Raw genomic sequence first — 25,830 nt, forward strand, 5'->3', positions numbered from 1 at the left:
TTTGTTTTTGAAGGCAAACCTGACCCAAAATGGCCATTTCAAACCAAAATGTCTGACTTCCTGTGTGTTTTCAGGTGGGGGTTCTTGAGACTTTTTGTGTGTCTATTTTTGATAGAAGTTTGTGTCGTTCAGTGGAATGAGCTGCGGCGGCTGAATTTTCAAGTTAAGGACTTAGTTTAATACGTTTCATTGACTCCAGAAAATAGTCAAAAATGGCTCGTCCAAATCAAAACGGCAGACTTCCTGTGTCTGGTTTCTTAAGACTTTTTTTATGGGACTATTCTTGATGGAAATGGCTCCAAAAGTTTTGGGTTGTTAAGTGATAGAATTTTCAAAACTGTGGTGTCCCATTTTTATAACCCCCTGAAAATTACGGCTGCTTTAAACCAAAACGTCTGACTTCCTTTTGTCTTTTCCGGCATGGTTTCTTGAGTCTTTTTTTTTTGTGGATCCACTTTTGATAGCCACAGCTACCAAAGTCCCAGTGGTTCGGTCAAAATGGCTTCGGGGGCTGACTTCCCAAACGTGTTGAGTTTGTTTCCTATTTTTTACCGACCTTTGAAAGTGACCCCCACATAGCCGCTTCAAACGGAAATGTTTTCCTTCCGATGACCGTTGGTTTCCTTGAGACTTTTTCTTTTTTTTTGGGGGGGGGAGGGTCAATGTGTTTTGTGGGTCTTAATAGACATGTTTTACAAATTCCACATTGCTAATGGAAAATTGCGTAGTTATTAGTTTGTAATTTTATAGCAAATCATACAATTTTGCCACTATAGCCATACAAAATGACAAAAAAAAAAATCAAAACACTTACAATTGAGCATCACCCACCTTAGTTGGTTCATATTTGCTACCAATTTGACGAAATCTGTCAGGTATTTTTCCCAGCTAACAATTAACCTCACTGTACTGTGGCACAATGCCTCCTGTCCCTTTTTCCGGAGAGAACGACAATCAAATCCAAATGCTTAAAATGTGGAAAAACATGGCAACGAAGGAAAGGTTAGGTGTAGCAGAAGCAACATGCAATGAAATTACCTCAAATGAAAACAAGACGGTGACATTTGGAACGTTAAGTGCTTGGTGGCTTTTGCGCCTTAGTTCCATCTAAACGGCTCCCTTGATGACGGGCTCCCGGTTGAGATAAGTGGCCCAGTAGACCAGGTTGAAGGTGCCGAACAGCACGGGGAACACGATGCGGGACATCTTGTCGATTTTGCTGACGCTGTTGTACGTCTTCTTGGGGTCGGCGCCCTTGGCCTCGGGGGCCGCCTTGAGCTGCACGGACGTGCTGTTGGAAATGGTGGACACGGACGCGTCCTTGGTCAGGTTGGCCGTGTAGTTGACGCCGGCCGCGCAGGCGTTGTTGGGTTTCTTGGACAGCGCCAAGGGGTCCTTACGCTGGCGGAAGGAAATACATTATGCAGTCCTGAAACTTTGAAATTATAAATGCCATAAATGTGTGGTTTTTTTTTTTTAATGGGTCAAATAGTGTTCAAGACGGAGCACAGGGAAACAGTCTGGAGAATTGTCTTTGTTACCACCACACAGTTCGCTAGGGCACGAGGGCTACAGCTTTTGAATCTTTTTAGAATCAAGCAATTTCCCAATCGATTAATCAACTTATTGGATAAAAGTTGGCATTTTGGAACACAATAACGTACATGTGAGGTGCAATCTTTTTATTCACTTTGGTTGACCATTGACATGTTCTACTGGAGTATCTGTGACTGAGTGCGTCATGCTTTTAAAGGGTGGGGCGGGCCTGGTGAGTGACGTGGGTGTCGAGAACTTTACCCATCACAGTTGTGTGTGTGTGACTGCAGTGACATAAATCCGTGTGTAAAAATAAATAAAAAATAACTATAAATCTATTTAAAATAGCAGAGATTTTGCTTTGACTGTGTTGATAATCGAATGACTTGAATCGTTACAGTCCTAATTGGAAGGCCTACTGACTTTGGGCTGTTGGGCCTCCATGGCCTTCTTGCCGTCCCAGGCCCAGCTGCGCTTGGTAAAGTAGTTGACCGTGGCAAACTCGATGAGGGCGGAGAAGACGAAGGCGTAGCACACAGCGATGAACCAGTCCATGGCGGTGGCGTAGGCCACTTTGGGCAGTGAGTTGCGGGCGCTGATGCTGAGCGTGGTCATGGTCAACACCGTGGTCACACCTGCGTGGGCGGGAACCGCAACCTTTTTGATCGATCAATACAGACGTGAATAGCAGCTCTAAAAAGCTAATTTGAACAGTTACGGAGCAACCTGCGGTTGATTACATATCCCCAGTCCAACAGGAGTACAGAAATATAATGTAAAGAAATTAACTTGTTTTATAAAGTGCAATTACATACTCTAGTCGTCATGTGTGCCTTTAAGAGGCGTGGCCTACTCAGTGACATGAGTTGGGTTGGCCAGCGAGCCTGCGTGTGAGTGTCTGAGCACGAGTTATCACATTTGACTGTTTGACTGAATGTGTCAGACGGTGCCTGGCCTTGCCCACATGCGAGGGCATCACAATACTTTTTTCTCCTGTGTTTCGTTTCAACTCACTCGAGCAGCAGTGTATCTGAAGCTCTCCGGTCACTAAAATGTTGGCTTGCAACACAAGGCAAAAAAAAAAAAAAGACAAGACGGTGGGTGCATCTTACCGAAGACGGTGCGCGCGGGCACGGACTCACGGTTGAGCCAGAAGGAGACCTGCGACAGGATGACGGTCATGAAGCACGGCATGTACGTCTGGATGACGAAGTAGCCGATCTTCCTTTTCAGGTAGAAGTGAGCCATCATCACCGTGTACTGACCTGACGAAAACACAAGTTATTCAGTCACTCAGGCAAGATGCTGGACAAGAGTACGGGTGTCAAATTTAAGTGTCTTTTAACACCCTTGCCTCAGCTCAGTGATTCGCAAGGTGTGCTACCGTACGTCCAGTGCTACGCAGGCTCCCTCTAGTGGAACACTAAAGAATCACTGCCTAAGTACAGTTCAGTTGTGTTTAACATTTAAGTTTAATCGTTTTGCATTTAATCTTTAATAACTTTGTTTAAAATATATATGTCGGTACATTTTTTTCAATTTGTTACGCAATACATTTATTTAAGTGCACTGTAAATGTTACTGTGGATGATAATAACATAAAATATACTTTTAAGAAATAAAACCCGCCTTGTGTTTGATTGAACATTTGGGCCAACTACGTGACCGTATTTTTATGTTGGTCATGATGGTGGTACTTAGGGAGTTAAATTGATTTTTTTTAGGTGGTTTTTGGTGTAAAAAAATAAAATAAAATAAAAACGTGAGAACCACTGCTTTACCTTGGCCTTTGTGTTTTGGGTGTCAGTGACGATATACTGGATTCTTGTTTTGGGTATTAATCACGATAGATAGGATTGTTGACCCTTTGAGCGCACCCATCTCGGTGTGGCCATCAGTCAAGATAAACAGGATTCTTGCCCTTTGAACTCAGACATGTTGTTTAGGGTATTAATCGAAGACAAACAGGATTCCTGCGCGTTGACATGCCGCCGCAATCCCCTGGAGACTTGCAGATATCAAAATGTTAATGTGAAATGGCGAATTGCCATTTTGGCCGTAACATCCAAAATAGATATTGTCATCAACTGTTGCCATTAAAAAAAAAAAAAAAAGCTGCTTGTCGCTCTTGTTCTTTAAATTTTCCTGGAATCAGGGAGTGTGATCCCACTCATATTTGTCATGTGAAAGCCAAATAAATGGGTTGCTGGGTGAGTCATCATCATCATCATCATCCTGTTAACCAACGGGAGATTGCATTTTATTTCCTCTCCCATGGAAAAAAAAAAAAAAAAATCCACAGATGACTGCCGCGTTCTCCTGGCAAAATCCGATTTTTTTTTTCCTCTCTCACTAATCCCTCGTCACAATCTGCATCCTGTGTGAGTCTGTGTGTGTGCTCTCTGGATTGGCACATTGTCTCCTGAGCCGGGACACCACTAAGGCGGCAGAGGCGGAGCGACAGCTAGAGGGGTGCCGGCAGCCGCGGGACATCCGTGGGGAAAAGTTTGGACGCCGTTCTGACAAGCATCCGTCATGCCCTCGGCCAACGGACGAGCATCCGTCAGACGAGCTCGGTGGCGCCGGTGTCACCCCGCCGCCGCTCATGTTTGACCCTGTTTTTTGGGTTTTGTTTCCCCCCGACGTGGATGGGCAGGTGTGGAAAAATAAAAATAAAGAAGACAAAAAAAAAATGCGGCTTTGGTGGACTTTAACGTTTGGATTTTGGAGCGTCTGCGGCGAGCTGCCCTTCATCGCAGAGAACAACGCAGCAATGCTGGTGAACTGGTGAGTAAGCGCGGGCGTCTATACAGCCCGTTTTGCGCTTGTTGGGAAATACGTGCATCCGTTTGCCGGCGTCATTCGGTGTGGGCTTAACGCACCAGGTCAAGGGTCACCCGTGTCCAATGCAAGCTATTCCCGGCCCGCTTAAAGAGGGTTCGTACCTCAGATTAGCCCCGCTAATTAAGTCTGGAGGCTCCGTCTGTCTTAAAGAAGGAAGCATTTGGCGTCACGGTGGGATTTCCACCGCCGTCAGTGGCGCAGGGTTTTACACTTACTTTCATGTTGCTGTGATCCAGAGTGAATCCTATTGGACAGAGCATCCACTGCATGTCATTCATAGTGGGGATTCCTTAACTGCGGCAAAATAAACTAATTGAGATTTTATTTCCCTCAATATTGTCATTGGGATTTAAAATGTGATTTTTTTTTTCAAGATCCTCTTCCCATGTGTGTGTGTTTTTTTTTTTAAACAAACACAAGCAAGAAAGGAATTTATATTACAGGAGACAATGACACATTTACTGAACGTAAAAGTTTTGGTCTTATGAGTTAAACTTATGCTAAAATAAACCATGAATGAATAGGAGAGATTGTTTATCTACTTCAAAAAGAGTTGTTAACTTAACAAGTGACGACACACTTTGGCTTGGAGTCTTTTGACTTTTCACACAATGACAGCAACATAAAATTTGAGCAAAAACTATATGGCAAAATAAGACGTAGATAGACAATTCCATTGAATTTGAGTTTCAAAACTGTTTAAATATTTGATTGATATATGGATATTACTTTTTTTTTTAAATACAGTGCAATTTTTCCTTACATTTTTTTTGGGGGGGGGTGCTTCTCAAAGCCTTCTGAAAAAGTAGAATGATAATATGCTAACTGTTGATACGCTAAGTTGCTAACACACAATATTGCTAGAAACAATTACTGAGGCAGCTTGATCAGGGTTTTTCATCATGCCCTTTAGTACAGTATTATTTCAAATTGCGGCACATGTGCGCAGCCTATTTCCAATGGCAATTGCACAAATGCTAAACATGCTAACCTCCAGCAGCCCGGCAACCTGTTTGGACCCGTAATAGGAACTTTGAACATCCACCACCTCGATGGACAGCTGAGACAGGTTAGACTGCTTCACATGCTGACAGCCAGTATGCTAACATATAGCAAGGTAGCAACAAAGGTTTGACATCATGAATGCTATGTTACACAAGAGAATAGAGCAGATGCCACTCGGCCCTCCCTCCTCGCCCCGACGTGGCACTGCCACTGCGGCCAATCCCGCTAGTGATGACGTCACTTGATAAAAGCACAACTGACTGAGGGACACCGCGTGAGGATTAACCCTGCACAACCAATAGCTGGGACGATATGCAAGTGCGGGACTTGGAAGGGGTTGGGGGGAGGGATACAGCTGGCGGTGTGTGGGAGGCCTTCCCAAATCCGTGTGATGTACTTGCTGTCCCTCTCAGGCTTGATTTGCAAACATTTGCCTCTAAAAGTGTCTGCAGGGTGGCAAAGGTTGTACAGTTGCTCCTCGCTTTGGAAATGCTTATTTGCGTTAGATGCTACCCCAAAGCAGTATCGATGGTAGTTATATAAACCTTCATTCAATGTCAGCGTCGTAATATTGCCTTGTGTGAGCGTTGGACTACTAGATTTCTTTAGAGGATTCATTATTGGCATAGTCCATTCATATTTTACTTGCCTGATTTTGACGACAGTGCTATGCCGAGAGTTGGCATGGCTCACGCTGGCGCTAGCACGTCTACCTTAGATCAAATGCTATCATGCTAGCATCTGGTATGCTTGCAAATATCAAGACAGCGACCTGAGTACTCAAAATGCAAAATTGTCTTCGTTGTTTTGACTGTCAGCTTGCCAACATGGAAGGCAGAAGTTGCTATTATTACACACACTGTGTCGAAAGGAAGCTAACTTCGGCATCCGCCTTTGACATTAGGATGCCACCAGAGGGCGCCAGAGCAATAATGAGCACAAAAACAGCCCAGTGGAGATTTTTTTTCTTCTTCCGCGCATAACAGAGGGAGCTAAGGCATACACCCCCTGAGGGTTAGCCCATAATGTATATATATAAAATTATCTATGCTTAATGGAAGAAGCGTGGGTTAACCTCTGCTGGTGGAGATGTCCTCAGTGCCGGCCGTCTGACCAATCAGGTGGTACTGGTTGAGCCTGGAGCCCTCCTCGCCGACCACCACCGACTTGGCTGCCCCCTTATCCCACGTGTAGACCACCTCCGAGACCGGGTATGCATCTGAGGGAGCAAAACATTTCCGTTGTCATGGTAATTTGGGACACTTTGAGTCAAGGCCCGCCATTTAATATATTGTATATTAGTACAATAAAATATTCTACATACATTTAACACAGGTTACATTTATTTTGTTACGCAATTCTTTATGCATAAATGGATGACTCATTTTAGTGTCAGTAACTTTTAAGGAAAGCTTATTGTTACATTTTGGCGCATACATGTAAATGCATACAAAATGTGGATGATAGAGTTGAGTAAAGGACAGGTTGCGTGACTTTTCTATTCAATTTGTGCTCTTTCAACCTTTGACTGCAATCATACCAGTGACAAGTGTTCAAAGTTAATCTGCGTGTCTTCGCGCTGGTCCGACAAGCGTCCTTCTTTATAGCCACCTGGGCTGCCTGGAAGTCACATCGCTAGCAGCCAGATGTCAATTTTGGCTGCTTGCTTTTAGTACAACAACAACAACAACAACACCGCCGCTTTGGATGGCAAAAGCACATCACGAAGCAGAAGTTTTGAAAAACATTCTCGTTTACAATCTCCGAAAAATTGACTAAATGTCCTCTCACACAATGTTTTTGTGTTTTGACTCCCTTGATTTAGCTTCAGCTGCTCGAGCTCACGAACTGCTCATTAAGAGTTCCAGACATTTAAAAAAAGGAAAAAAATCACGCGTCAAATTCCTCAAAGAGGTTGAAAACAAGCAAAACCATTTGTTGGATCATTGCGATCATTTTTTTTATGTATTTGACAATACGCTGGTTGCAGACACGGCGGCCGTTGTACACGACGTTCTCTCGCAGCTAATTTATGTTCATGGAGGGGTTTAAAATGTAAAATGCTGAATTGGCGCTTTGAATGGGGAATCGGAGGGAGGCGCTAAGCAAACAGGCGTGGGACATTGACGGGACAAAAAAATTACCCCCGCCTTCCATGCACCGCAATGTGAGGTTGACCACCTGACAATCACTTCTCCCGCCCTGTTGCGTTGAAATCAATTTCACACTGGCGAAAAAAAAAAAAAAAAAAGCCTGCTTCTAGAATGAAGTCAGCTCACAAAACATTATCAGAATAAACGATGACTCTGTTTGAAATTGGGATACATTTAACGATAGCGGGTAATTTACCCCCTTTCAATTGAAGCTATCTGCGTGATATCAACCGCGATCTTTTCTATTCTTACGCGTTATAGGTCAGACTTTCAGGTCACGAGACACACATGATGCCCTGCGGGGAAAGCGCACAATGTCCTGCTGCGGTAGGTTCTGTGGTAGGCAAATATTGGGCCTTCTGTCACGACTCTGTCGCACCAATTTTTGCGGAAACTATGTGCGATAGAAGCTACAGTTTGTGAGGCGAAAACCAATCGCAAAGTATAACCCCGTTACTAAATCTGTGTGTGTGTGTCTGTGTTTGTGTGGCACTCCGCGGTCCAATCTACGAGCACTAATCCCACAACTGTGGTGTCAGAAGACTTCACAGATTGTCTTCAATATCCCCAGATTGACCTCAGCCCCGCCGGGATTATTGTCTCTGACCAGCCGCAACAACATTAGGGTGTCTTGTAACCAGCCCGTCCGTCCATTGTCTGTTTGAACTCCTTCTTTGACGTGAGTGTGTTAACATTTAGCAAGAGCGTAACTCGAGCAGAGAGAAAGCTAAATATTAGTCTGGATTAGTCAGGGACTGCGGTATTTCAAAAAAGATATGATGAAAAATACGAACATTCTAGCTGTTGGTATGCAAACATATACAGCGGTGATTGATATTGCACATACCAGTAACAGATAATGCTCAGTCACTGTTTTTCTGCTCAGGCCAGTTTTTCGGGTAGTAGGCGGGGGACACCCTGAACGGGTTGCCAGCCAATCGCAAGGGCACAAAGAGACAAACAACCATTCGCGCTCACAGGCACCCCGAAGGACAATTTTAAGTGTTCCATGAAGCTGCCACGCATGTTTTTGGAATGTGGGAGGAAACCGGAGCACCCAGAGAAAACCCACGCAGGCACGGGGAGAACATGCAAACTCCTCACAGAGAGGCCCGAGCTGGAATCGAACCCTGCACCTCTGCACTGTGAGGCAGACGTGCTAAACAGTCGGCCAAGCCAAAACCATGTCTAGCTTAAATATATTGCTTGGGCACTATCTGTGGCATTTGGACGAGAGGGAAGGCGCTTTGTTTAGTCAGGTGGCAGCCTTGTTTGTCTATTAGGGTAAAAATCTTGTGGCAGCTATGAGAAATTCCAAATATTTTTGGGTGGGCATCAGTTACTCGCAGCTTTTTGCTGCATTCGCATTCTAATAAAAATACGCAGGCTTGGGACTGTCAATGTGGAGGAACGTGCTATGCTCGTGCCCGGTGATTCAGGTCTGGAGCCCAGACATTATTCGAGGTACCGAGAACTAAGCGGGGGGCTCAGAGGGCAAAACACATTTTTTATTCTTTGGCTTTTGACTCAGCATGAGACTTGATTTTTCATTGTGCTCTTTTTGTGCTTTCTACTGTCTTTGTTCTTAATTATTTGTTTTATTGTTGTACGAATTATTTTTGCTCCGCACTTTGTATCCAGCGGCGGTTGTTTCAAAGTGCTCTTAGTGAGTGGAGTTAATAGAGACAACGATAAAACGTATTGTCTGAATGTAAAAAAACTCAGCGGATTTGTGACACAGCTCTTTCTCACTCCAAATCCATCCTTTTTTTTTTATTTTTTAAACAACCATGAAAAGATGTTAACCTCTGTAAAAGGTAGAAAACATTGAACAGAATTTGTAATTTGAGCATGGCTCATGGCGATTTTTTTTAACATGAGCATATCTGTTTAAAAAGAACAAAAACAAACAAACTGTTTATACCAGAGTATGTCAGCTTCCCATTTGCGAAACTAGCGAATGCTGAGCTAGCGATATTAACTTTGCGAGAGCATGAGAGGTGATTAACGTGTACAAGAACGGGACCATTGCAGCGTTGAGTGAGCCTGGAGTACATAAACATGGCCGGAAAGCGGGCCAACCAGGGAGGCGCCATCCACGGAGGTCAAAGGATTAGCTCGGGTTAATGGAGTCGCAGAAACCGGATACGACGCTGATAGCATCCAAGGCCCCGGCAAATCACACAAAAGCCTTTTTTTTTTTTTTTATTAATGTATTTTTAAAAAGGCTTTCCAAAAAACCCAAAGCAGCTCAGAAGTTAGCATTTTGTGTTGTTCCATAATTTGATTATTCCGTCAGCTTCCTCCTCTAATTCTTTTGCATAACCAAGCTAAACGAGCAGAAAATATTGGATACACAGGTACCGTGGACTCACGCTATCCGCAGGGGATAGTGAGAAAAAAAAAAAAAGACAGATTGGTGAAGGCCGTCGTAGGCTTACCGAATGAACTGACCTGTGAGCGTTCGATTCAGAGTGGTGTGTATTTAAGTCTACCTTGCAATTAATCTAAGTGACTTTTGGCATGGAGCGGGCGCAACCGTCTTCCTCCCCGTGTGCCAACTGCAGGGAAGCCCCTCGTGATTAATCCCAAAAGCTTAAGGACCGGCGCTGCTTCCTGTACGTCACAAAAGAAGCGCCTCGGGTTATACTTACAGCTTCCAAACTTAAGAGGACAGGCATGCGCATCCATGGGGAAGTCCTCCAGTTGCATGGGGCACTCTGCAGATATGGTCAGTCTGGAAAAAAAAAAAAACAATGGAAATCAATCCGTGCATGAATATAAAAAAATGTGTGTGATTAAAACGGAGGATTAGTCCATTAAGTCTTATAAAAGTCATTGAGGCCGGAGTCCTGATGAAGACTGCTACTCCCACCGTGTGGACGCAATTGTAATGTCATCATGGAAATGTGGCAAAAATACTGTGATGCTGCAGAAGCAGAACATATTTTGTTTTGTAAAACATCAAAATGAATAAAACTTTCCACTGTCACTTTTTATGTTTAAAAATAGTTTTCATTAGTCATCTTTTTTCGGGATAAGGGACCGATCCGGTCCGTGAAATGAGAATATCTGCTTATGGGTGGACACTATGATTCCCATTTTTCTTTTTTTAATAGTGAACATTTTAATATAAATGGTGAGTCTGCAGGTGCTGAACTGTGAATATGTGGAATTTCTGGATAATGGATGGATCATTTCAAACATAAAACTTATCCGATGTAACAATGTAGAGTCAGCGCACACATTTTCGCAACTCAACATTCACAGAGTTTTTGGGTAACCCATGCGCCGTTATTTGCTCAAAACTCTGCCACTCCTTTTCTCTGTTTTTGTGCGCAGGCCAAAGCCGTGTCTAATAAGATCATTTTTACACCCTTTTCATGGCATCGTGGGCCAAGGAACCACATTTAGTTCGACAACAGCCTTGTTTAATTGAGTTAGGCGGGAAAGAAGATTTGCTGTCACCTTGTGACATCAAGAGGCATTACAACCCGTTTTAGGTTTGAGAGTAATCGACAAGCTCCCCAAAAAGGTGTATACTGTACTCTTAGCGCTTGGAGATGCCACGTGATGGCAGAAAAAGACTACTTTTGTCTAAATGAACCACCTCAACTCACTTATACACCAAATTGGTTTTGGCAGCACAAAAAGAGGTCTGAGCTCATGTGCGAGTAAAATTTGGTCTCACAACTCACAGCAAAAATCAACCAAAGGACGGACCTTCATTTGGGGGTAAAAAAAAAAATCTAAAAGGGCAATTTCTCAGTCAAGGTATCACTACTGGTGAGTGTGTTATAAAGTAAACGGCCTGTGAGGTACCTCATGGTGTAGAGCAGCGTGCCGTCGTCCTGCAGCCTCAGGAGCTTGTTGGGTGTGGTCATGTTGTGCGCAATGGACTTCTTTCCATTCAGGAAGAAGGTGTCGGGCGTCCAGATGTTGCTGGCCAGAAGGTTGTTGAGTGGCAGCATCTTCATGGGGCCTTCGAAGCACAGACGCTCGTCTTTCCAGCTCTGGCGGAAGAACACGTCGATGGTGTACTCCTGAAATTGAACAGGCCATTTTTTTTTTTGAATCTGTCATTTCTGACTCAAAAGACTGACTCCTCTGGAAAATTTTGTGAAAAAGAATTGGGTGGACATGTCTATCATAACGGGGCGCACATATCAGCTTCATGCACACAATTGAACAGGAAGTCGGCCATTTTGGTTTGAAACAGCCATTTCGGGCAAATTCCAGGGCTCATACCTTTGTCAAATTCAAACGAAAGGATTTTGCCATGGAAATGGATTGCGATGGATCGTTTCATTAGTGCTTGTAGCTTTTGAGTAACGTTATGTTGAAGTCTTACCATTTCTGTGTCCGAAACAGGACCGAAGCTGGTGACAAAAATGTTGGTTTTGATCTCTGTCACCTTTTCTGTAGGATTGGAGAGAACAGATGATTGAAGACAATTTACAATTGGAATTGGAGTGAGAGACAACATTAGAGCAGTTGTCAACAGTTAACATTTGTGAACATTTACAAAGGAATGACACAATGGGGGGAATAACATGCTAAGAAAAAAGTCCAAATCAACTGACTAGGATACACTTGTCTTTTTTGAGGAAAAAAGCAAGCCATTAGGAGAATTTTTGTTGTTGTTGTGAATTTGAATATTTTAATGAAAAAAACATTTTTAACAGTGATCCTGAGAGTAGTATTTTCTCTAAATTAGGTTAAAAAAACATTTTCAAAAGTCAGATTCTTCAGAAAAAAGTAGTAGTCTAACGAAAGTAGTCATCTTTTTTCCAAGTTCAAAAAAAAATTCTCAATCGAAAAAACAGTCCTGCCAGAATTAAGATGATTATTGTTTATTCATTTGTTTATTTATTTTAAGAAGCTTTTGCCTCCATTTTAAAAAAAGAAGAAGAAATGTTATTGGATTTAAGTGCTTTTTTTTTAATGAAAAAACTACCTGAGGTGGGGAGATTTCATTTTAAGGTTATATCGGCCAGCCCTCGTAAGAAAAGTCATCCATTTCATTGAAAAGTTGACAAACATGGACTAACAAGTCTTCACCACTAGATGGGGCTTAACGCCTCCTTGACATCCCGCCAAGCTGTGTAACTGGCAATGATGTCATCCAATTTCAAATCAAATGAATCAACATAGCTACCATGGTGCCTTGACTTACGAGTGTTCCAACTTAGAGCGTTTCAGGTTAACGGGCCGTGGCTCAGTTGTTTTTTTTGTTTTGCTTTGTGATGTGGGTGAAAATTTTAGTCATGTATGCGCTTTAGAGACGCTGCCGTTGGACTAAAGTGAAAAATACAGTTCATTAAACCACTTTCTTTATGTTCAGTTTTATATTTCACTATACAGTGATATTTTTCTTTAGCAAAAATGTGAAAAAGAAAGTTTGGAACGGATTAATGGCAGTCCAATTCATTCCAATGGGGAAAATTGATTTGATATATAAATAAATTAAATTCACCCATCGAGGCTCCACTGTATTATTATTTAATGCGTGTATTGTGAACATAATTTGTTACCTCCCAATCCGGGGCGCAGCCTGTTGTCGTAGCCGTCCAGCAGTCCGTCCAGGATACGCGTGAACACGGTGATGTTGTTAATTAATTCTGCCTCGGTGGGCGTCCCCGTCGCCTCCTGCTGGAGGCTGGACAACGACAATCATATGTCAAATACCCGGTATTATTTTCATCACATATGATGATAATGATGATGATGATGATGCGACACACTCACCACGGGCGGCAGGTGAGGCTGGCGAGCAAGAAGCAGAGCCACGTGCATCTCATTGCAAAGCTGCGGTGCATTCCATCGCCCATTCCTGCGGCCAAAACGCACTCCTGATCATCTCGAGCGAAACAAGGGTACGTTAGGAGTTGTGCTCCAAAAAACGGAGACGGGCACAAGATATCAAGCACAAGCGCTGTCAAATGCTCTGCCGTTGCAGACATCACTGTGCTTCTTTGTGACAGAAACAAGTCAGAAAGAAGCTGGGCATTTTTTTTTTCTGCACCACTTTTGGTGTTATGTGTTATCACTATGTTGATTAAAAACTGTGTTTGACAAAGATATTTTCATTGTTGGTATCCATTTTCGTCAATATTTTTGGTATTTTTATTCTCCCGAAGCATTCATTTAAATGGTTTAATATGTTTTCTTTTTATTTATTACTTAATATTTATTTGTTATATAAATGTATTTAATATTTAAAGAGGTATTTATTATTGCATTAATTTAAAATGTGTTTCATTTTGCAAGGTTCATTCTTTTGTCACTTAATTGTTATTGAGTCATATTATTTATGTGAGGTATTCTTTATATTTCTACTGTTGCAATAATTATTCTTCAAATTATATTTCCACGTTCTATTTATTATTCAATATAAATTTTGGGTATTTCTAATTTGTCCAATTGCAATTTAATAACTGAAAATCTTCAAGGTTCTTTAGTTTGTTTTTTAATATTTATTATGGTATCATATCATTGATATGAATATTTGTATTGTGATACCTGATGATATTTAATTGTTGCGATTCAATATTTTCAATCGGTGTGATGTGATTGTGATATGAACATTCTATATTTATTTTGGGTATTATTCTTTCGTATCAATGTTGCATTTCTTTCATGACTATTTATCATAAATTGGTTATTTCATGATTTAGTATTTTTTTTTTTACATGTATGAATTCAAGTGTATTCAAGTGTTTATTGATTGTAATATTTCAGTTATTAAGCTACATGAATTGAACTGGTTAAAAACAACACAACCTACTGGAAGTGTTCCACCTGCATCCCTGCACCACACATGAGCCTCTCCACACAGTAAAACAGCACCCACCCCCCGCCTCCCCACACCAAGTCCAACCCCCCCGACCCCTTACCTTCAAGAAGAAGACGACGACGACTACCTCTCGTCCTCCAGCGTTGCCCGTCAGCAGGCTCTCCCGGAGCGGCACTCCAAATTTGCCGTCAACGATCTGGTAGACGGGGAGAATGGGGGTTGAAAAAAGAACCCCCCCCCAAAAAAGACGTGGCGTTCAAATAGAAAAATAATTAGAAAAGCATCAGTATCATTCCAGCTTAGGCGTCGCGGAAAAAACAAGGGGAGGAAAAAAAAAGGTATAAAATATGATGAGGAGGCAAATGAGAGGACGAGAGGAGAGGGCGGGAAGCAGCACTGGTGGATGTGCGCAGTGGCGGAGGAGTGAAGATGCTTGGAGGGAGGGGGGGGGCGAGAGAGAGAGAGAGAGAGAGAGAGAGAGAGAGGTTTGATAAGGCGACTGGATCTATTTCTTATTGTTCCCACGCTTCTGACCGCTATGTTCCACAAATAATACTAATGATGACATGTTCATGGTTTGTAGTTGGGTGACGTGTTGAAATTCCAGTGGCAAGAAATTGTACTTGAATGAACACAGGTGGCGCCTTGAGATGCGGGAAGCATTTTACAATTGCGTTATTTTTCCCCTTGAAATTGCGATTACGATTTAATCTGCGATTAATTTTCAATGTCCTCTTCCTATGTAGTTTTTTTTTTTTAAACAAACACAAGCAGTAAATGAATTTTTCAATCCATTTTCTGTACCGCTTATGCTTACTAGGGTGGCGGGTGTACAGATTTTTTTTTTTATACCTAAATGTTTGGCTCACAGTGTCGACTTTTGCTAAATTAGAGGCAAATGAACCACCTGAATCGATCAGGGCAATGATATTTTTGGGGAGGCTGTCAACTCGCTTTACGTGCTTTTTTTCCCTTCAAAAACAAGCTCGCTATTTACTTTTACCGCTGTCCCTAGTTGAGTGGCCCCACGCGCCATCTGTCTTTCCACTGTTTCAGGAGGCTCCTTGATATAAATATGAATATTTTACATTGTAAATTGGAATCCGTTTCTGAACAGGTTCCAACTGCATTTTTTTTTATTTTATTTACAGGAACGCCGTTGATGGCAACAAAAAGCTGCATGCCATCTACGATACCAGGTGAGTGTCATTTTATGTCGATTGGCTTTCTTTTGATCCGAAAATTGCCTTAAGAAACAACACCCCCAAAAAAGCACAAACTCTGTTTTGTATTAACTAAGCATTTTTTTAAAACTGTCAGTTTTATAGTTCAGATAATTTAGCAAGATGATATTTGTTTTATATTTTTTATCATGAGTCAGCATTGGCTCAGATGTTAAATTTGTCATGGACCTCTTTTGCAAACATTGCAAACTAACACACACAAAAAAAGCTCAAATAGCTAATAATAACAACAACAACAAACACCATAGCTTTTTTTTTGTTGCAGATTTGACTATTTTTGACATCTGAAATTGTTTTTTGAACACTACTGCTACCAAGTCCATGGTCACGGATAGGGAATATCTTGCTTCACCAAATGTTGCCGTTGTCGATAATAATTCTTGATTCACCGTTCTCCATGCCACAGCTGTCCCTATTTCTATATGCCACATAAGTCTCCAAAGCTCTCAAGTGATCAAGATCAGAGACTCGGTTGACTTTCTCGAGTGACATATTTTGCACTTTGGATGAAAAACGTATTTGGACCAAGTATGGCGTCTAAAGTATAGATTTCAAATGGAGGGAGTTTGAGTCGAGTCATCAAGAAAAATAAATGCAGTACTGTACTTGCTTGTACTTGGTTATTTCCCGCCACTGGCAGCTGGGAACCCCCAGCTTGCCCACCCCTGCCTCTCTCATTAGCGCTCCACATGCACACAAATGAATCTAAAGCACGCAAGGACGTGATTTGACGTGACAAGCTGCCAAAAAGGAGCAAGAGGTACTGCGTGGGACGTCACGCGGTGGATTGATGGCGCGTTCAAGCGTGTGTCGTCGTGTGGGTGAAGTCTCACCTGACTTAGGCGGTTATCGACGGGGAGAGAGAGAGAGAGGAAGAGTGGGAAGGAAGCAGGGAGGGAAGGCAGGGAACGACCGACCGCCGCGAGGCGACGGGGCGAAGCGCCGACTTGCAGCGCGCCACATAGCTCACCTTAACTGGGAGTATGACGGTACCCCGGGCAGCGTGCTGGTGGCACTCCTGGCTACTGGTCATAGCCGCGATGTGCGCATGCGCCAGGTGAGCTTCTTGGCGCCAAGGATGACTTCTTTTAATGCTTTGTATTCGTCTTCTTCTTCTTCTTCTTCTTCTTCTTCAACTATTCTTATATTCCAATATTTTTAAAATGGCCGTCATTTTCTCTTTTAGCGTCAAAGAGCCTGGCAACATGTCTTTCGTCAAAGACACAGTGGACAAACTTTTAAAAGGATATGACATTCGTCTCAGGCCAGACTTTGGAGGTAAGAATAATTCATGACTAATTATAATAATTGTATTAATTTGTATGCAATAACATACACGCTTAGTTGTGTTATTTTTGAAGGTGCCCCTGTGGCTGTTGGCATGAGCATAGACGTGGCGAGCATAGACATGGTCTCCGAAGTGAATATGGTAAGTTCCACGCAACAAAAAAAATAATATATATATATATACACACACATACACACACACACACACACACATACACACACATTTATAATGAGCCCATTTTTATTAATGCCCTATGAATTCAACATCTGGTTTGTTGAACAACATGGCACACATTTATTTCACTGGGGAAGTCTCTCATGAACCTTAACCACCCTCCCCTTGTGTCTGGGTTGGAGCCTCTCACTCCACTCGAGCTCCTCTCTGCCATCCCCAGGAGATAGGCAGGTGTTAGCGTGACAGGTCGCACGTCTGACACGTGTCTTTGCCCCGGTATGGCAAGGCGCTGCCGTCTTCCCACCGGGCCTCATTTATCAGAGAGTGAAAACCTTTCTTTGTCTCTCTCCCGAGGTCCAAATTGTCTGACAACAATCAGCACCCACACAGATCCAAAAGTGAGCATCTGGACTAGGGTGCTTCCTTGTCAAAATATACGTTTTTCCCGGTATGATCCACCGCTTGGTGGATTTATTTATTTTTTGTTTGTTTTGTTTTGTGTCGTGAGTTAAAATATGAATTGCTGTGTGACAAATGTGAAACCAAGCTTCAGATCTTGGTAACGAAAGGAAATTGAGGTACGACTGTACGTCATCGAAGCCTGTCAGGCCGGTCAGGTTCCATATACAGCAAGAGGTCACAACGTGAAGATGCTGAAAGATTTCAAACGCTTGGCGCTCCAGACACCGAGCCGCTTCCGTGCGGTGGGAGTTTGCGTTGTTGTGTAAAAAGCTGATTCAGCCGACCCACTCTGCCGGTGCTGCTGCATGTGGGCGGACTTCACGTCTCACAACAACACCTGCTTTTCATCTCACTCGATTCTCGTCAGCAGCTCTCCTCTGCACCACTGCCGCTTTTAGATATATATTATATATATAAATATTCATAGCTAACTTTAAAAAGAAAGTACAGTAAACCCCCATTGTATTGCGGTTCATTGTTGTGGCTAGCGCTATATTGCCACATTTTACCGCATCGTACAATTTGTTCAGTCGATAGACAAGTCTGAATTTCAAGTCGCGCGCCTCGAGTGTATGACCGCGTCGTGATGTTAGCATTAAGCTAGCAGACTATTGTTAGATGAAGTTATATGGTTTGCTTGAACGTTTTGGTGTTTAAATATACAATGTTTGATTCTGTTTTGTTTCATTTGTCAGTTTTACTTCACCGGGCAGTGACCAAGCTTAAAGCAAAAATGCTTTGTCTCTTTTTTTGTAGAACTGAGAGAGAGTCTGCTTTTCATTCCCTCAAAGTGATGTCAGATGATTGTCTCCCATTTCCTGGCATAGGGAGAGTGAAAATAAGGACTGCGTTAAAAAGCGTGTCTTAATATGTTTAAAGCATTTGGGGGGGCGGGGAAAGTAATGGTATGTCCTTTCGCGTATGCGCTTCCTGTAAACAGTCGGGCCATTCACATGAAATCCGCAGCAAGAAATCAGTTCCCTATGTGAGTGTACAGTAATTCACTCCTAACTCAGAGAATGTTGCAGTTGTTACACGTTGCGGCAGTCTTACACTCTCCCTCCACGGGGAAAAAAAACCAAAAACAAAAACTGCATTTCCATCATTTCATCTGCGTCAGGTCAGCACTTTTACACGGCGGCGAGTGTACGAGTAATATTTATTAGTTTAGATGGGTTGCAGCCGGCCCTGCCAACAGACCGCCGTTCCAACCTTCCTACACGGGGAGGTCATGCAGCCAAGACCGCCCGTACACGGCACAGCATGCTGAACATGCATGCACGCTCGTTCCCAACGTGAAGAGTCACTGAAGCGGAGGCTTGTTTATTTCCTGTGACCTGCTTATTTATTTAAGAGAATATTAGTCAGCAGAATCAAGTCCAGTCGGCTCCATTAAAAGGCTGCAAAAGCTTTTGTGTTTGCGCTGGATCAGTGGTGGAATGCAGCCAATGAGTCAATGAGGGCCTTTATTAATTATTGATCCATCCATCTATAAGGATCTATCAATCCATCCATCAAACCCTTTCACAAAGCCTTCTTGCAAAAAAAAAAAAAAAATACGGGAGCCCAAACAGAATTTCCATTTGTATACTTTTTACGCAGAACTGGTGACGGGTATGAAATGATGAAATGTCACGCTGCTGTCTTTCCATTTGATAGGCTGTGTGAAACCACGACAAGCAATGTGAACGTCTACCGCGGTAGAATTGCTAATGGTAGCTGCGCGCAATTCTCCCTCTGCAGGACTACACGCTGACCATGTACTTCCAGCAGTACTGGCGGGACAAGCGGCTGGCCTACTTGGGCATCCCCCTCAACCTCACCCTGGATAATCGGGTGGCGGACCAGCTGTGGGTGCCCGACACCTACTTCCTCAATGACAAGAAGTCCTTCGTGCACGGCGTCACCGTCAAGAACCGCATGATCCGGCTGCACCCGGACGGCACCGTCCTCTACGGCCTCAGGTAAAGCGGCGCCGCTTCGTCGGGTCTGATACCTTTTCAGTTACACGGGTGTGCCACGCGTGGGCACGTCAGGGCCTGATTTACTGAAGTTTTCGGGAGAATTGAGATTTTCTACTGAGGTCCGCATTTTTGAAATGCCAGAAACAAAAATGATTGCGTCACGTCATTGCTACGGCAAAGGTCACGTAAACATCATCGGCTAATTTCTGATATAAAATAATGCACGACAGTTTATGTGGCCTGGTGTGAGTATACCGTAATCCTGTACATCTGCTCTTTTACTCGACGGTCTTTCCTCTTCATACTGCAATGCAGCATTGACACCAACCAATAAATATGTTTTTTTTTTATTGGGGTGTGGGGGGGCTGGCCTTTGGACTCAGAATCACGACGACGGCCGCCTGCATGATGGACCTGAGGCGATACCCGTTGGATGAACAGAACTGTACACTGGAGATTGAGAGCTGTGAGTTCACACACACACACACACACACACACACACACACACACACACACACACACACACACACAACCAGCAAGACACACCCCCCCCTCACACTGGCCAGCCCCCCTCGCCGGCCAGCTTTCAAACTCGTCTTCTTTGGCTTTTGACTGCGCATGAGACTTGATTTTGAGAGGGAGAACATGCCCCTAAATCATGATGGACAAACTGTCAAATTGTCTTCCATTCTACTTCAGGTACAATATCATCGAGTGTTACTTTCCTTTTACAAAAAAAAAAAAAAAAGCGTTCCAATTTTCAAGGTTGCGAGAACGGATTATTGGCATTTCCATTCATTTGAATGGCATCTCGAGGCACATGCCAGTACAATCGGCGTCTGTTTGTCACCTTTATGCACTCATCAAAAATAGATGGAACCTTGGTATTTCGTGCGGTTTAGGACAGCTTCCAAAGCAAGATGGGCGTATCCGTGATGACGACGCAACCACTCCCACACACCCACACACACACACACACACACACACACACACACACACACATGCGCGCGCAAAGCGGAAGGGATAGCGCACCCTCATTAGTCTTGATGATATGTGCCCCTGCGCTCGCCATTCATGCGGAATCACGTGTAAAAGCGTGTAAGATTTACATGTGCTGCAGTCAGCGCTGGCGCGGCGGACGCGGCTTGTAAATCAGCCCTTTTTTTTTTTTTGTTGCCCGGTCGCAGGCCCCTCCGGCAAACGTAAAGTGCATCGCGCGCGATTCGTTCGTAAGTTCACCGCCCTGTTCAATAAAACCAACCGACCGGGCGGTCGTGTGATGCAGAAAAATGATGCGCGCCGCGCTGAGAGTCAACAATGTCATTTTAAGTAAATGAACACCTTAAACACATGGTCGAACTGATCAATTAATCGAATTAATAACGATTCACTTATTGCTTGTTTGTTAAAAAAAAAAAGTGAAAAATTTGCATATTAAATCACAAACACAATATTGATGGAGTTTTTCTCCATCAATATTGTGTTTGTGAACCGCATTCGATTATTTTTCAAAATCATGACACCTGAGTACATGGTACAGTATAAATGTAGTTTTAGAAAAATGAGCATTGTCTTGATGTTGCCTTTTTTTTTCTTCCCCCACACACACACACGTGACAGACGGATACACGACGGATGACATCGAGTTCTACTGGAAAGGAGGTGACACGGCCGTGACGGGGGTGACGCGCATCGAGCTCCCGCAGTTCTCCATCGTGGACTACAAGCTGGTTTCCAGGAACGTGGTCTTTTCCACTGGTAAACGCTTGGAAATATAAAATTCTAATCTATAATATTTTTCAGTGGGGAGGATTGTCATACGTAAAGGGAGCTGCGCCCCACCATGCTCCTATCTCTTGTATATGTACAACTTAAATGAGAGTCAATGGGGTGTGTGTGTGTGTGTGTGTGTGTGTGTGTGTGTGTGTGTGTGTGTGTGTGTGTGCGCGTGTGCGTGTGCAGGTGCCTACCCTCGTCTGTCTCTGAGCTTCAAGCTGAAGAGGAACATCGGCTACTTCATCCTGCAGACGTACATGCCCTCCATCCTGATCACCATCCTGTCCTGGGTCTCCTTCTGGATCAACTACGACGCCTCGGCCGCCAGAGTCGCATTAGGTCAACGCTTTCAAACGAATGAGCGCGCATGCGATACGCTAACGGTGATCGTCTGCCGAAAAACATCAGAACAACAACATAAGTGCTACAGCGGAAAGTGAAAACACAAAAGATATCCCTGGCCGCTCCAACATTACAGAGCCACTCCAAATCTTTTTTTTTTTAATCATTATTTCGTACTGCTGCTTTAATCTGTGTCAATCTTGCGCCACTGTTCTTGTTCTTGGCTCTCAAGCGGGAATCGATGGCATGGACCCACACGGCTCTCCACTCCCACCCCCTCACACACTGTTCAAGCGCTACATTTTGGGCCCACGAACACAACAGCACTCCAGACACAGAAATGGAATCGCGGTCCAGGCAGGAGACGCAGAGAAACATTTCTAAAATGGTGGATCGATATATTTTTAGATTACTTCATAGCCTGGTACGAACACCTTCAAGGAACAATAAGAAACAGTTGGACGAGTCTGGAGTTGAACAAGCGGCGGAACTGCACTCGTAAAGCAGCAATGAGAAAAAAAAAATGGGATTGGTTTAGTCGCATAACACGTCCAGAAGCTGCACTGATAAAGCGCGGTTTCGAATAGGAAGACAGCTCCGCTTCATGATGTCTTTAATCAGCACAAGTAAAGCAACGGGAAATAAACTGTTGTATTCTGACAGCGTCATGTTTAGAAACGGCTCTGATAAAGCATAGGAAGGAATAGTTGGACAAATCTGCTTTATGACACGTCTTCAAGCAGCACTAATAAAGCAGCAGTAAGTCATAAGTGGATTGTTTTAATCACGTCGAGAAGCAACACTGGCAAAACAGTCGCTTTAAAACACATGTAAGGAACATTTTGTCTTGTCCGCATTGTTAATATGTCTCGCTGGAAAAGGCAGCAGTAAGGAAGAGTCAACGGGGGCCCCGTTTGCGTTGGCAGGCATCACCACGGTGCTGACCATGACCACCATCAACACGCACCTGAGGGAGACGCTGCCCAAGATCCCGTACGTCAAGGCCATCGACATGTACCTGATGGGCTGCTTCGTCTTCGTCTTCCTGGCCCTGTTGGAGTACGCCTTCGTCAACTACATCTTCTTCGGGCGTGGCCCGCGCATGCAGAAGAAGCTGGCCGAGCGGGCGCAGAAGGCCAACAACGACCGCGCCTCTTTTGACCGCCCCAAGGTGAAGACCTCTGCCATTAAATGGATGGATGGATGGATAGAAAGCAAGATGAGATAGCGTGACACTTATAGCTAGCGAGCTACATAAAATAGGTTGATAATCTAGTTAGCTAGGTAGCTAGCTAGCTACATAAAATAGGTAGATAATCTAACTAGGTAGGTAGCTAGCTAGACAGACAGACAAGATAGCTTTCTAGCTAGGGAGGTATATAAAATAGCTGGATCACTATAGCTAGCTAGCTATCTGTCTATCTTACATGGCTAGCTAGCTAGATAGACTGGGTAAGTAGGTAGATAGATAGGTAGATATAGTCTTATCCAAGTTTGAGGGTAATTTTGGTGTGTTCCACCCCCAGGCCGACTGTCAGGGCAACATCTTGCTGACAACACTGGAGATCCGCAACGAGGTGGGCGTCCACACCGTCACCACCAGCAGCACCCGCAGCAGCACCACCAGCAGCCTGTACGATGCCACGGCAAACTCCACCCCGGTCCCGCTGGACAACTCCTCCGGAGTGCAGTACAGGCGCGGCGGGCGGGCTGCGCGTCCCCCCGGCCCGGACGGGAGGAGGAGCCGCCTGAGAAGGCGATCATCGCAGTTGAAGATTAAAATCCCCGACCTGACGGACGTCAATGCCATTGACCGGTGGTCCCGCTTCATCTTCCCCTTCTCCTTCTCCTTCTTTAACGTTGTCTACTGGCTCTACTACGTCAATTAACGTGTGTGTGTGTGTGTGTATGTGTGTGTGAGACGCTCGGACACGGGTCACGTTGCAGACGCGCGAGCACCCATGTCAACGGCACGGCCGCCAGATCGTCCTCGGCGTACAGTCGCTACGATGCCACGTACAGTGGAGTCTCTAAGGTCAAACGCCACATCAAAGTAATGTTTTTCTCATCGGAAATGATGTCAGGACAGCGACCAGTCCAGGGTGTATCACACGTCTCTCGCCAAAATTAATCTAAGGTTATTTAAGGTCTTTAAATAGTACAAGGGGGTAAGTGCGAGTGGTCATTTGTATATGTATGCCCTGAGATTGACTGCCGACCAATCCAAGGTGTATCACATTTCTCTTGCCATAAATCATTAGTTATAAATTAATAAATTGATCCATAAAACTAAATTGCCCATAGGTGTGAATGTGACTGTCGTTTGTCTATATGTGCCCTGAGAATAATCGGTGACCACTCCAAGGTGCATCGTGCTTCTTTTGCCAAAGTCATCAGATTCAAAATGGTCTAAATGTGAATGGTCGTTCGTGCGATTGGCCAATGATCAGTCCAGGACGTGTACCGCTTAACTTCTCAAAAGTCCTCTTTTTTAAATTACAGGCTCCAAAATGTCCAAAGGGTTGACTGTGAATGGTTGTTTTTCAATTGGCTGGTGACCAGTCTTGGGTGCACCCCACTTCTTTCGCCAAAATTCATCTCGGGTATGGGCGTCGGGAGAGGTCGTTCACCATTAGAGGTTCCACTGCATTCTGCAACGCCGAAGTTAGCATGGATGCTAAGATAAATTTGGCGTGTGCGTCTTTGATGTTTTTGTTTTTTTTTCCCCCCAGACTGACCACAGGACTTTTCATTGTTTTCATTTTGTGTTGACTTTATAAAAACACGCAGACAAATTCCAGCTGGTGTGTGTGCTGTTCTTGTCGCAAGTGTTCTCGCCATCTGCGGCCGGCCACGCGTAGGAGTGGACGCCACCTGCCACAACATGGCGGCGCGCTCACGTGGCGCAAGCCACTCGTAACAACGGAAAATGTTGTTGTTGACTTTTACTTTAGTTTTGAATTGGTAGTTGACAAAATAAAAATCAGTAATGTTCCTTCTCAACCACATCACAGATCACGTTATCAAACACGTGTACGTGTCGACAATTAGTATTGCGCAAGAGACGATTTGAGTCTTATCCACTGGCCAAGTTTGACGTTGTCATCTGAAACGAAGATGTGAACGTGAGCAACTTTGCTCGATTGCGAGACGCCAAGTCAGCTGTACGACGTTTATGCTTCAACAGGTAAGTTGACTCCAATTCATCTCAGTTACTGGGATTAATGGCACACGCGTGCTCTTGTACTGCTGCACATTTTCCTACTCTCACTTACTTAAATACCAGTACTACTACTTTTACTACAACTACCGATTTTTTCAATTTATAAAACAAATCGCCCTCTACTACTGATCTTCCCTCTATTATTGTACTTCCGTCACTACTTATAGCAGCGCTAATTATTTTACTCCTGTCTCTTATTTGACTACGAGTACCATTACTGCTACTACTTTTCCTACAACTACTTATCTTACTATTGCTTAGTTTACGGCTACTACAACTACTGCCGCTTTTACTGTTTGTCTAATAGTAAAACGACTACTATTACTTACAGTACGATTACTTATGTTACCTCTATACATTTACGAATATTACAGTTACTTTAACTAGTACTCCTCTTGTTTAGGGACGAAACAGTCATTGTGTATGAGCGCTTTTCCATTGCTTGTGTAAGAGGTAATCGTGACTACCGTCCCCGGTGGGCCCTCATCGTGGTACGTTTGTTTGCAGAGCTGTTATTGGAGGCTAACTTTAGCCGCTAACTCACTGTTGCGATGCTACACGAGAGATCTGTTTTGTTCGTGCTGTTTCTGAGCACCTACCGAAGGCCAGAGACGGCGGTGGTAATCGTGACTGGTTGCTAGGCAACAGGAAGATGCCTTTGTGTGAGCGCGATTCAATCTTTATGTGTCAAGGTTTGCTCTTGTCCTTCTCTAAATGCGACAAAGTGATAAGTAGCAGCCTGGCCGCCGAAAGCCAGAAGACACGAATCAAAATGACAGACACTTTTTGAAATTAGAGCCAAAGATTTAAGTCTTGGTTTCACTGCAGCGTAGAAGGTCAAACAATGTCAGGAAAAGCCTACTAGAACATCTGGCTTTTATCTGGGGTTAATCGGAGGCACGTAAATGATGGTGTGCTGACTCCCATTTGACGAGTTTGAACAGTGACTGGTTCAATCATTAGTTGTCAATGTTATTAATGTTTGAGTACAAAATTGTGCCCCCATTCCCCCTGACCCCCACC

General features: G+C 43.8%; 2 protein-coding genes across 4 annotated transcripts; one reads left to right on the forward strand and one right to left on the reverse strand.

Annotated features, from left to right (window-relative positions):
* Positions 1-667: 667 nt before the first annotated feature.
* gabra5 (gamma-aminobutyric acid type A receptor subunit alpha5) lies at positions 668-16,629 on the reverse strand. Of its 2 annotated transcripts, XM_019897256.1 has the most exons (11): positions 16,549-16,629; positions 14,435-14,530; positions 13,287-13,390; positions 13,073-13,197; positions 11,890-11,957; positions 11,361-11,581; positions 10,193-10,275; positions 6,461-6,604; positions 2,649-2,801; positions 1,960-2,171; positions 668-1,401 (listed from the first exon to the last, which is right to left on the reverse strand). In XM_019897256.1, the coding sequence occupies exons 1-11, from the start codon at positions 16,609-16,611 to the stop codon at positions 1,108-1,110; spliced, it is 1,563 nt and encodes a 520-aa protein (XP_019752815.1). In that variant the 5' UTR covers positions 16,612-16,629; the 3' UTR covers positions 668-1,107. The 2 variants fall into 2 exon arrangements, with proteins under 2 accessions (XP_019752815.1, XP_019752816.1); XM_019897257.1 differs by lacking the exon at positions 16,549-16,629 and having other exon boundaries at positions 13,287-13,371; positions 14,435-14,764.
* gabrb3 (gamma-aminobutyric acid type A receptor subunit beta3) lies at positions 3,817-24,313 on the forward strand. 2 transcript variants are annotated; one of them, XM_019897254.1, is made up of 10 exons: positions 3,817-4,323; positions 15,486-15,533; positions 16,765-16,856; positions 16,940-17,007; positions 19,246-19,466; positions 19,850-19,932; positions 21,087-21,224; positions 21,429-21,581; positions 22,511-22,755; positions 23,111-24,313. In XM_019897254.1, exons 1-10 carry the CDS (start codon positions 4,142-4,144, stop codon positions 23,471-23,473), a joined length of 1,593 nt encoding a protein of 530 aa, XP_019752813.1. In that variant the 5' UTR covers positions 3,817-4,141; the 3' UTR covers positions 23,474-24,313. The 2 variants fall into 2 exon arrangements, with proteins under 2 accessions (XP_019752813.1, XP_019752814.1); XM_019897255.1 differs by lacking the exons at positions 3,817-4,323; positions 15,486-15,533 and adding an exon at positions 16,549-16,635.
* Positions 24,314-25,830: the final 1,517 nt, after the last annotated feature.

Source organism: Hippocampus comes, unplaced genomic scaffold (assembly GCF_001891065.2).
Source record: "Hippocampus comes isolate QL1 unplaced genomic scaffold, H_comes_QL1_v1.1 scaffold22, whole genome shotgun sequence".
Taxonomy (NCBI): Eukaryota; Metazoa; Chordata; class Actinopteri; order Syngnathiformes; family Syngnathidae; genus Hippocampus; species Hippocampus comes.

Coding starts and splice junctions, on each gene's coding strand:
- gabrb3 (XM_019897254.1), top strand. CDS start 4,142: ATGTTTGACCCTGTTTTTTGGGTTTTGTTTCCCCCCGACGTGGATGGG. Junction 15,534..16,764: donor CATGCCATCTACGATACCAG/GTGAGTGTCATT, acceptor TTTCTCTTTTAG/CGTCAAAGAGCCTGGCAACA. Junction 21,225..21,428: donor GAACGTGGTCTTTTCCACTG/GTAAACGCTTGG, acceptor GTGCGTGTGCAG/GTGCCTACCCTCGTCTGTCT.
- gabra5 (XM_019897256.1), bottom strand. CDS start 16,611: ATGACCAGTAGCCAGGAGTGCCACCAGCACGCTGCCCGGGGTACCGTC. Junction 2,172..2,648: donor GCCCGCGCGCACCGTCTTCG/GTAAGATGCACC, acceptor CCGCCCACGCAG/GTGTGACCACGGTGTTGACC. Junction 1,402..1,959: donor TGGAGGCCCAACAGCCCAAA/GTCAGTAGGCCT, acceptor TCCTTCCGCCAG/CGTAAGGACCCCTTGGCGCT.